We start from the raw sequence: 12,110 nt of genomic DNA, 5'->3' as shown, positions 1-12,110 counted from the left end.
ATCATTTTTCCTTTTTTTATTATTATTTTCCTTATTATTTTTCCTAATACCTATTCTCAAACATCATAATACCATCGCATTTAGTTATGTTTACATATATGCACTTTTGTGCATTTATAAAAAATTTTGAATTTCATGTATCACTATTATATTTTAAATATATTATTACTGTTATTTTTTTTATATATGCTTTCTGGATTCCAATTGTGTGTGGTTTATCTCTAAATTCTTTTATACGTTTATATTTTTATTCCTTGTATAATTTTTGCAGTTTTTACTGTTGTATGCTTATTTATTGATTTGTTTACTTTTATTATTATTTTTATTGTTCTTTGTGTGTTTTTAAACTTTGTGTGTTTTTAGACCCCTGAAGAAGGCTTTTTCTGCTGAAACAGACCGTGTAGGGTCCCAATAAACTTTGTTTGGAGCTCTTACTCCTGTGTTTTGGCTGGTCACTTGGACTTGTTTTCTTCCACCCTGTGTTTGGTTTGCTTGCGTTACTGTGGAAGGAGTGGACCCCCCTTTCTCCTTTGTTTCCAATTTATAATGGACAATAAGACTATCTAATCCCTGATTACCCTACAATTTGAAGTGCCTAGACTGGAGGCTTAATTTCCAACATATCTTCCTTCAAAGTAGTAACCTTCTAGTCCAAATTTTCAAAAATGGAGTTTCCACCTCTGCAGTAACATCACACAACTGCGACACAGTTCCCTTAAGCAATGACTCAGTTCTTCTTACTATTATCCAAATGTCCGCAAGAGATACCTCAGAACCAACCCAGGTTCTAGTTTGAAAACTGAACTGGATGACAGTCACTGCTTTAGGAAGCTTCACTGACTTAAAAAAAAAAACTTCTGAACACACTGACACCGCAGCCAAAACACCCTCATTTCTAACAAGAGCGGGAGTGCCCATTGACTGCTTACAAGGAAGAGAAGCTGACAAAGGAAGAGAGGGAGGCATCCTGCTGCCTCAATTAAATGAAGCTCTTCTAATGGAGAGGAAGAGGGATTATTTTCCATAGCTGTCGAGTGGGAAACAATTATATGCTGATCCATGGGGCCTTTGGCCAGAGGTGTAGAGGAAGTTGGGTTTTTGGCCTCTATTTTCCTTTTCCCCTTATTTGTAATATTCTGGAGACATAAAGGAAATCACACCCACCATATAGCTGCTATAACCCACTATAATCTGTATATAAGCCACAATTACAAGATAGAATTCAGCCTCCAAAGTTCTCTGAAGCTGCTCTGAAGGGGCTCCAAAGGGGTCTGGCATGTCCCTTTGGGCATGCCCCATTGGGCACATGCCTGTGGCTATGTGCTGCAGTGTGATCTTGTTTTTATTCCAGCGCCCTGATGATGTCTGTGCCAGCCAACATGAGGAGCATCTCCTGCACTGCCTCCTCCTTCCCTTTGTGGCTCTAGGCACATACAACTTCAGGTTTAACATAATTTAGTTTAGTTAGCTGGTAATATTCAGCAGCAGTGATCAGTGTTTGATTTAAACACTAATTGCTGTGGTTATTTTATACCTGGATAGTCAATGCCAACATCTGGATACAGGCCGGAGCTGAATATCTAGCTGTAACTTGGCCACCAGCACTGATCCAGGTATTGGCAATATTCAAACTGGTACCTGGAAAAGAAACTGGTAGAAGTTAGGACAGCTTTGTTCTTAACTTTACCTGAGTGGTTACCCAGTTAGTAGACTGAAGAATCGTTGCTACTGAGTAAGTGAAAACTCACCCTTGCTCCACTCCTGCATTGCCCCAGCACTACTTGCATAGTACTGATGTGGTCTGTCTGGATTTTTAGAGGCATTATGCAGTGAGTGAGACTTATCCAGGCAGAAGCCGCTCCTACCTGGAAACATGCTGCTGAATATCAGCTTCATAGTTTGTAACACCAAATGAAAGTCACATAAAAAAGTAAGGTATCTATCAAGACATCTTGACTTTGATACAGCAACATATATATTTGGATTTTGCTCACATCTTTTTCAGTAGTAGCTCAACGTGAGTTACATTTAGGTACACTAGGTACATAAGTACATAAGTAATGCCATACTGGGAAAAGACCAAGGGTCCATCAAGCCCAGCATCCTGTCCACGACAGCGGCCAATCCAGGCCAAGGGCACCTGGCAAGCTTCCCAAACGTACAAACATTCTATACATGTTATTCCTGGAATTTTGGAGTTTTCCAAGTCCGTTTAGTAGCGGTTTATGGACTTGTCCTTTAGGAAACCGTCCAACCCCTTTTTAAACTCTGCTAAGCTAACCGCCTTCACCACTTTCTCCGGCAACGAATTCCAGAGTTTAATTACACGTTGGGTGAAGAAAAATTTTCTCCGATTTGTTTTAAATTTACTACACTGTAGTTTCATCGCATGCCCCCTAGTCCTAGTATTTTTGGAAAGCGTGAACAGACGCTTCACATCCACCTGTTCCACTCCACTCATTATTTTATATACCTCTATCATGTCTCCCCTCAGCCGTCTCTTCTCCAAGCTGTATAGCCCTAGCCTCCTTAGTCTTTCTTCATAGGGAAGTCGTCCCATCCCCGCTATCATTTTAGTCACCCTTCGCTGTAGTTCCCTGTTCCAGGAAGGCTCGCAATCTAAGTAACTTGCCCAAGGTTACAAGAAGCAGCAGTGAGATTTGAACTGGCTATCTCTGGATGTCAAGACCAGGCCACTCCTCCACAATATTCTGTGGATTCTTTACTCATGTATGAACCACAACGAGAATTAAGTTCTGTGGTGAAGAAACAGCTACAAACCTCTATTTGTTGTTTGAAACAAGAAATTGTGCGTTTTCTATAGCTGGGGCTTATTTGTGGAGCAGTCTGCCAGGCTATTTAAGACTTTGTACAGATTTTCAGAAATTAAAAAAATTATTGAAGACTTTTTGTTTTGTAGAAGAGTATATTGGTGGATAGGGATTAGTTTGTCTTGATAGCTCTTTCCAGGAGTCAATGATGTATTAATAAAATGTTATTTTGTTTGTCACTGTTTGATGTTTTTCTCCGATATTGTGTATGATTGTAACCCACTTGGGAATAACTAGTGAGGTAATTTAATTTGCTGACAACACAAAGTTATTCAAAGTTGTTAAATTGTGAGAGGATTGTGAAAAATTACAAGAGGACCTTACGAGACAGGGAGACTGGGTGTCTAAATGGCAGATGATGTTTAATGTGAGCAAGTGCAAAGTGACGCATGTGGGAAAGAGGAACCTGAACTATAGCTACGTTAGGAGTCACTGACCAAGAAAGGGATCTTGGTGTCGTTGTTGATGATACGTTGAAATGTTCTGCTCAATGTGCTGCGGCGGCCAAGAAAGCAAATAGAATGTTAGGTATTATTAGGAAAGGAATGGAAAACAAAAGTGAGGACGTTATAATTCATTTGTATTGGTTCATGGTGCGACTGCACCTCAAATATTGTGTTCAATTCTGGTCACCACATCTCAAAAAAGATATAGTGGAATAGAAAAGGTACAGAGAAGGGCAACGAAAATGATAAAGGGGATGGGATGACTTCCCTATGAGGAAAGGCTGAAGCATCTAGGGCTCTTCAGCTTGGAGAACAGACGGCTGAGGGGAGATATGATAGAGGTCTATAAAATAGCGAGTAGAGTGGAACGGGTAGACGTGAATCATTTGTTTACTCTTTCCAAAAATACTAGGACTAGGGGGCATGCGATGAAGCTACAAAGTAGTAAATTGAATACGAATCGTAGAAAATGTTTCTTCACTCAATTGTGTAATTAAACTCTGGAATTCATTGCCAGAGAACATGGTAAAGGCAGTTAGCTTAGCGGGGTTTAAAAAGGGTCTGGACTGCTTCCTAAAGGAAAAGTCCATAGACTATTATTAAATTGACGTGGGGAAAATCCACTGCTTATGTCTGGGATAAGCAGCATAAAATGCATTGAGTTTTCTGGGCTCTTGCCAGGAGTAGAGGAGTGGCCTAGTGGTTAGAGCATAGGTCTTGCAATCCAGAGGTGGCCAGTTCAAATCCCACTGCTGCTCTTTGTGATCTTGGGCAAGTCACTTAACCCTCCATTGCCTCAGGTACAAATTTAGATTGTAAGCCCTCCTGGGACAGAGAAATATCCAGTGTACCTGAATGTAACTCACCTTGAGCTACTACTGAAAAAGTTGTGAGCAAAATCTAAATAAATAAATATTTATGACCTGGATTGGCCAGTGCAGCAATACGTACTGTATGAGTTTAAAGCAGGATATACATGTTTGAAAATAAATAAATAAACACGAATGGCCTGATATTCAAAGCTACTTATTACTACTCGGAGAAGTAGCTCTGACCACATCTGGGTTTTCAGTAGTATAGATGGGAAGCTGAAACTGTCCAAGACCATAATCTCAGAATGGGCAGGCAGCATTTGTACTCTAGAAGAGGCACATATGCTCTCTAAAGAAAAGTTAGTATTTGCACTTGAAGATATTGAGCAAAAAGATAAACAGATTGCTGATTTATTAGCTCAATTAGTAGTCACAACTACAGAAACGGATAAACAGATTTAGAAACTCAGGTTTGCATTTTAACAGAGACTAATGTGCACTTACAGGCAAGGCTGGACCCTGCCGGGGAAGAACCTGATAATAAAAATAAAGAATGCATTTTACCTGATTGTTATGTAGAGAACGAATGCAACAAGCAGGGCACTTCTGAATTATTTAATCAGAAAGAAATAAGTGCTGAATCTGAGAAGCAAGATCGTATCTTAAGACGGCTGCCAGATTGATTTTAAGATCTAGTAGATCTGAAAGGGTGACTCCTCTTTTCAAAAATTGCACTGGCTTCCGGTTATTTCAAAATGGTATGTATGGTTTTTAAAGCTTTGGACAGTCAAAATTCTGTTTGTCTCTCAAAATATCTGCAAGATGTGCCTCTCGTGGCAATACTAATACCTTGTTGTTTCCTGAAATATTTGAGTAACTCTTTTCAATACTTAGCGGTAAAAATTTGGAATGATATACCATAGGATCAGATCTATTTGGTCTTATTTTAGTTTTAGAAAACAACTGAAGGCTTTATTGTTTTCAGATACAGAATCAATATAAGTACATAAGTACATAAGTAATACCACACTGGGAAAAGACCAAGGGTCCATCAAGCCCAGCATCCTGTCCACGACAGCGGCCAATCCAGGCCAAGGGCACCTGGCAAGCTTCCCAAACGTACAAACATTCTATACGTCAATGTAAATCTGTGGGGGATAATGAGGTACTAACAAAGAAAAAGTTCTTAAATTGGGAGTAGGGAATGTTTTCCCAGAGTAAGTAACCTCACACTCATTCCTCCTATTACTGACCTCAGACACTGCAATGGAGTCTCATTCCTCCTGTCACTGGCCTCACATACTGTGGATAGAATCTCACTCATTCCTCCTATCAATGACATCACACATTGTAATAGAGTCTCACTCATTCCTCCTGTCACTGACATCACACACTGCGACGGAGTCTCACTCGTTCCTCCTATTACTGACGTCAGAGACTAATGAAATTTCATCCACTCTTCACATCTCACTACCCAGGGGATGAACATCTCAGAGTAAGCTAAGAATGGAAACAGCAGAAATGCTGCTGCTTGCTACCCTACGTTGGAGGATTACAAGATGAAGTTAGGGCTGGGTGAGTGCTACTAATTCTGACAGTGATGGAGTATGATGTGAACATTCCGACGCTCTGTCTCTGCCTATAAGTATGTGCTGCTAAGCAAGGCTTTATCAGGGCTGTCAAGTTCCTGAGACATGCTGTTTTAATGAGGTCTGTGTAAGAAGCTTGCTGCTTTACACTCCTCCTTTCTATTTATTTATTTAGATTTTGCTCACACCTTTTTCAGCAGTAGCTCAAGGTGAGTTACATTCAGGTACACTGGATATTTCTCTGTCCCAGGAGAGCTCACAATCTAAGTTTGTACCTGAGGCAATGGAGGGTTAAGTGATTTGCCCAAGATCACAAGGAGCAGCAGTGGGATTTGAACAGGCCATCTCTAGATTGCACTGTGTAGAGGTCTGATGGAGAGACACCCCCTACAATGACACCTGCAAAATTTATCTCAAAGTATCTTAAGGGTAGAATGAACAATTTGATAAGAACATAAAAAATGATAAATAATCCCATCAGAAAACACAGAGTTGATTACAAGACTCTTGAAGTCTGAGAACGGGGGGGGGGGGGGGGGGGGGGGGGGGGGAGGATGAAACGAGCCCTCAATTATTCTCACAGCTATGTGACCTTGCAACATGAACCACTGACCTTCAGTGACTTCAGTATTACTACTACTTATCATTTATATAGCACTACAAGGCATTTGCAGTGCTGCACACCATACACAAAAAGACAGTCCCTGCTCAAAGAGCTTACAATCTAGATAAGACAGGACCCCCTTCAATCTCTTCTCCATGTCCTTCATCTCCAGAGACCTACTAACTACAGGTAATCTGCTACGGAGTACATGGATGGACTTGCAGAAATTGCAGAAAGCAGACTCAGACCTGAGTGAGGTAACTCATATGGCTACATAGGTGTCAATATTCAGAATGATATAACCAAGGAAGGGAGGCTCAGTAAGTGGGCCATCCTAGGATTTTCAGCAGCACCTAACTGCACAATTGCTGCTGAAAATACAGTGTGACTGCTAAGCCCTGAATATAGTACTATCATTAATACTGAATCTTCTGTGACCGCTCTCTGGGGGCGCTCATGCTCTGCAGTCCCTGGGAGTCCCAGGCACAGGCTGTGCAGCTCAGCGTTAATCAGCTCATTTTACTGATTTCTCATTATCAGCTGCTATTGATTTCCAGAGCCTGCAGGCAGCTGCTGCTGGGTGATTTGCTTTTACGTTCTTTGTGTGTCAGAAATCATAATAGATTGCTCCCACAGGCACAGGGCAGCTCTCGGCCTCTCCTCAGACAAGCACCTCCTGACAGGCTCTGAGCAGCCAGGAATGCCAAGGAGGCCAAGGCCAACTGCAGAGTGTGACTGCTCCAGTAGTGCCTAGTGCCGGAGGAGGTCAGACAACCAAATAATCTCTAGCTTTACACTTCTGTTCCTCTCTCTGTCCCTACCTCATTCCTCAGCAACTTCCCTTTATTTCTCTCCTTCTTTCTCAGGAAACTTCTAAAATACCATACAGCTTAAACAGCTGGAGAAACCTCAGGGGAAGAGAGAGTACCCTGAGACACCCAAGGTCTGAATACATTATGGAGAATGACCTCAGGGGAAGAGAGAGCACCCTGAGACACCCAAAGTCTGAGTACAACATGAACAAGTGGAGAGAGACCTCAGGGGAAGAGAAAGCAATCTAAGACTCCCAAAGTCTGAGTATAACATGAACGACAGGAGAGAGACCTCAGGGGATGAGGTAGTACCCCAAGACACCCAAAGTCTGAGTACAACATGAACAACTGGAGAGAGACCTCAGGGGAAGAAAAAGCACTTTGAGATACCCAGAGTCTGAATACAACATGAACAACTAGAGAGAGACAGAGGAGGAGACACCACTCTGAGACACCTAAAATCTGAATACAATATGATGAACTGGAGAGAGACCTCATGAAAGGAGAAAGCATCTGGAGACACTCAAAGTCTGAATATAGCTGAAGAGAGACTTTAAGGGAGGAAAGAGCACCTGTAATCCAAAGCTGCACTGAAAGTCTGAATATACTATGAACAACTGGGAAAACCCTTCAGGGGAGGAGAGGAGATGATTATAGTATCCAGTGTACACCTGCCAAATCTATAAAATGTAAATATTTGAACATGTCCCTTACAATCAGTTTTACAATCTTGCTTTACATGAAGCTCTGGGACTCTCAGCTTGCCTGTTCATGAGCTAAGCAAGGCGCAGTGCCCCGTAGGGTGCACGGAGCCAAAAATAACATGGCGCCGTGCCCCGACGGGCATGCGCTCCGTGGCCGGCTGGGAGTGAGCAAGGGAGGAAGGGGCAGGACCCCGACGCTCGTGGCTCCCCGCTGGCCATAGGAGGGGCTAACCAAGAAGGGTTTAAAAGCCCCAGAAGAGAGCAGGGTCAGCCTCTTCGTGGCCAGGTCAGCGGACGATATGTTGTATTTAAAATAAAGCTGCGGCCCAGTTGTGCCACAAAAAGAAATACCATGTGTGAAGTCTTATTGGTGTTATAGTGGTAAAGAGAAGAATGGTGGTCCTGAGGGGTCTCGGTTGCCTATGTTACTGCACTGATGCCTAGCCTGGTAAGACTGATGCTGTAGAAAGGAGAGCTCAGAATAAGACCAGTTGAGGGCAGAGGGAAGAAGGAGTGGGCTCTGGGTGCTGTGTACAGCTTTGAGAGGACAGCTGTTTTGACTTTTAGTGACAGTGGATTTGAGACCTGGCTGTGTGGTGATCCCAGTGCAGATGTTCAAGCCCTCATTAGATGGTAAACTTGTCTGGGAGATACGCTGATGAATTATAAACTATTCTCAGAGCAGCCCTGGGCAATTGTTGAGAAGCCAACCAGCATCAGCTTAGGAGTGCCTCTTTCTGGGAATGTACAGAAGCCCAAGAAATTAAAAAAGAGACAAGCCAGGCTAGGGAGGGGGATTAGGGACTTCTGGGGACTCTGTTTTTCAGTTTTTGCACACGAGTCTCCTCACTGAGGGACACAGATCTGCTATGTGACTTTGGCTATGCCCAATGCATTCTGGGATCTGTAGTCCTACTTCAGGGGCCTTAGCTTCAGCTCAGTGGCTGCTAGCCAAGCAATCTGCATTTTTTTGAGCCTGGTTTCTGTTCCTTGCACCACCACACCTACTGGGCAGACTGACAGCACAGAAGCACCAGATTGTAGGGTGAGCCATGGCCTATAGACTCTCACTGAGATGATTGGGCTACAGAATGTGATTTATGGAAATATGAACAATTCCTCAGGTACCTCAAGAGGTTCTTATTGAATAGGAAGCCCAAAGGAAGAGGGGGAAGCCATAGGGCTGGAAGAAAAATGGGGGGTGAGGGGGGGGGGGGGAAAGGGGGCAGAATCTCAGAAGGTCAGGACTAAGGTAAAGTTTCTGTCCCGGAATCAGATCTCTTGACAGCTCCGAGGACACCTACCTTCTCTCACCGTAAGCTTCTGGCCACTTCATGTTGCATGAAAAAGCCAATGTACATGATTAAAGGGGGGGGGGGATATCCTCTTACAAGCAGCTGCATTTGGTGCTTTGCAAGTGGGACACTCATGCCCAGATGATCAAAAGCCCCGTGCTGTTCCAAACAGTGCTCTAAAATAGCGCTGGAACAGCACGGGGCCGTATTGGACCTATGATCAGAGATAATGCATGCAAAATTTAAGCAGCACAATTATCTCTGATCATGGGGTAGAAGTGCGGGAGAATTGTGCCTGAGCATATGCTCAGCACAATCCTCCCGCACTTGTTTGACAGGTCTGGGCTGTCAAAAGCCCAAACCTGTCAAACACAGGGGCTGGAGGTCCATGGGACCACCAGGGCCTCACTACCCCTGCCCCGAGCAACAGGGGCTGGAGGTCTGGTGGACCTCCGGTCCCCCTGACGATCCCACCCCCCTCCAGGTTCAGGGAGGGCTGGAGATCCGGTGGGTCTCCATCCCCCCAACCCCCAAGCAAATGGTCCCTGGTGGTCCAGTGGACGCCGACCAAGCCCCCCCCCCCAGCGACAGGGGGGCTGGAGGTACGCTGGACCGCCGGTCCCCCCTCCCCAACATTGACAAGGGTCCCTGTGTGATGGACCTGTCATTCCATCCGCCGCCCGCCCCCCCCACCTTGGTTGGAGGAGGGATGCAGCCTGCCTCCCTCCTCTTCCTTCAACGCCGCAAAATGGCGGCATCCAGCCCTGCCCAGTGCATTCTGGGATCGTCGGGGGGACCTCCAGTCCCCTGTCGCTGGGGGGGGGGGTGGTTTGCGTCGTTGGGGGGAATGGGGGTCTGCCAGCATGCAAATGCATGCTGAAAAGGGCTCACCATTCCTCCCCAATGATCTGCAAACCCTAACGCCAACTCGGAGCTGGCGTAGGGTTTGTCACGGCCAGCGACCCAATCTTTGGTGCGCTGGTCTCTGATCATTTGGGATGAATGCGTTAAGCGCTGATTAGCATGCATTTGCATGCTACTTGCGCTAAGAGCCCTGTTTAGCATGCATTTGCATGCTACTTGCACTAAGAGCCCTTGAGCGCGTTGTTTCACGCGCTCGAGGTCTTTGATCATGGGTCAGTAGCAAATGCCGGTGCTAGTATGGCATTATAGAGCCTCTAGCGCCGGCGTTTGCTTTTGATCATCTGCCTGTCATTTCCTAGGCTTGGGCCAGGAAAAACCAGCTTCCTGCATAGTTAATGCTTTCAGGCAGCTGTCTCTTATTTGTACGAGTGTCACTTTGAGCAGGACTGAGAGAAGTCCCCAAGATTAACAGTAAGGTGAGACTAATGCTGTGTGCAGGTACTGACACTCTGATATTAGTAAGAGGCTCCTATGAGGAACTTGTTAAGATAATACTCAGGGATTTCAGATCCAGAATACTGTAAAAGTGAGTAACACATAAAGCGGCCGATGCCATGAACTGTGCTATCCTTTAGTGAGGCAGTTTACTTCTGGTTTTCCAGAGCTACTACTACGTATCATTTCTATAGCACTACTAGACGTATGCAGCGCTGTACACTTGAATACGAAGAGACAGTCCTTGCTCAACAGAGCTTACAATCTAATCAGGACAAACAGGACAAAAAATGGATAAGGGAATTACTAAGGTGGGAATGATAAAACAGACATATGTACTGAGAAAGTGAATAGGGGTTAGGAGTTATAAGCAGCATCAAAAAGGTGGGCTTTTAGCCTAGATTTGAAGACGGCCAGAGATGGAGCTTGATGTACCGGCTCAGGAAGTCTGTTCCAGGCATATGGTGCAACAAGATAAAAGGAACGGAGTCTGGAGTTAGCAGTGGAGGAGAAGGGTACAGATAAGAGAGATTTACCTAATGAACAGAGTTCCTGGGGAGGAGTGTAGGGAGAGATGAGAGTGGAGAGGTACTGAGGAGCTGTAGAATGCATTTGTAAGTCAATAAGAGCAGTTTGAATTGTATGCGGAAATGGATAGAGAACCAATGAAGTGACTTGAGGAGAGGGCTAATATGAGCATAGCGACCCTGGCAGAATATAAGTCATGCAGCAGAATTTTGAACAGATTGAAGGCGAGGTGGCTTAATGGGAGACCTGTGAGAAGAAAGTTGCAATAGTTTAAGTGAGAGGTGATAAGAATGTGGATAAGGGTTTTGGTAGTGTGATCAGAAAGGAAAGGACAAATTTTTGTAACATTATAGAGAAAGAAACAACAGGTTTTAGCATTCTGTTGAATATGTGCAGAGAAAGAGAGAGATAAGTCAAAGATGACCCCAAGGTTACGAGCTGATGAAACAGGGAGGATGAGAGTGTTATCCACAGAGAGAGAGAGAGAAAATGGGGAAAGAGGAGAGGATGGCTTAGGGGAAAGATAAGAAGCTCAGTCTTGGTCATGTTTAGTTTCAGATGGCGGTGAGACATCCAGGCAGCAATATCAGACATGCAGGCTGATACCTGGGCCTAGATTATTGCTGAAATTTCTGGTGTGGAGAGGTAGATCTGGGAATCGTCAGCATAAAGGTGATGCTGAAAACCATGGAATGAGATCAGAGCACCAAGAGAAGAAGCATAGATGGAGAAAATAAGAGGCCCAAGACAGAACCCTAAGGTACACCAACTGATAGTGGAATAGAGGATCCACCAGAGTATACTCGAAACGTGTGATGGGAGAGATAAGAAGAAAACCAGGACAGCCCTGAAATCCAAGTGAGGACTGCATAACAAGGAGCAGGCGATGATCAACAGTGTCAAAAGTAGCAGATAGATCGAGAAGGATGAGGATAGAATAGAGACCTTTGGATCTGGCCAGGAATAGGTTGGAGACTTTAGCAAGCGCTGTTTCAGTTGAATGAAGAAGGGAAAAGCCAGATTGAAGTGGATCAAGAATAGCTTGAGATGAAAGAAAGTCAAGACAATGGCAGTGAACAGCATGTTCAAGTATCTTGAGGAGGGAGATGGGGCAATAGATGGAAGGACAG

General features: G+C 44.3%; 1 protein-coding gene across 1 annotated transcript in view; it reads right to left on the bottom strand.

Moving 5' to 3' along the window:
- The window catches only part of LRRC24 (leucine rich repeat containing 24), a 57,700-nt gene extending 48,549 nt beyond the window's left edge, over positions 1 to 9,151 (bottom strand). The window contains exon 1 of the mRNA XM_030190242.1: positions 9,103 to 9,151. Within this exon, the coding sequence (XP_030046102.1) occupies positions 9,103 to 9,134 (32 nt within the window). The 5' untranslated portion in view covers positions 9,135 to 9,151. The remainder of the gene's footprint in view (positions 1 to 9,102) is intronic.
- Between the last annotated feature and the right edge of the window lie 2,959 nt (positions 9,152 to 12,110).

The sequence above is a fragment of the Microcaecilia unicolor genome, chromosome 1 (assembly GCF_901765095.1).
Source record: "Microcaecilia unicolor chromosome 1, aMicUni1.1, whole genome shotgun sequence".
NCBI classification, from domain to species: Eukaryota; Metazoa; Chordata; class Amphibia; order Gymnophiona; family Siphonopidae; genus Microcaecilia; species Microcaecilia unicolor.
This window is presented reverse-complemented; position numbering and strand designations above follow the sequence as displayed.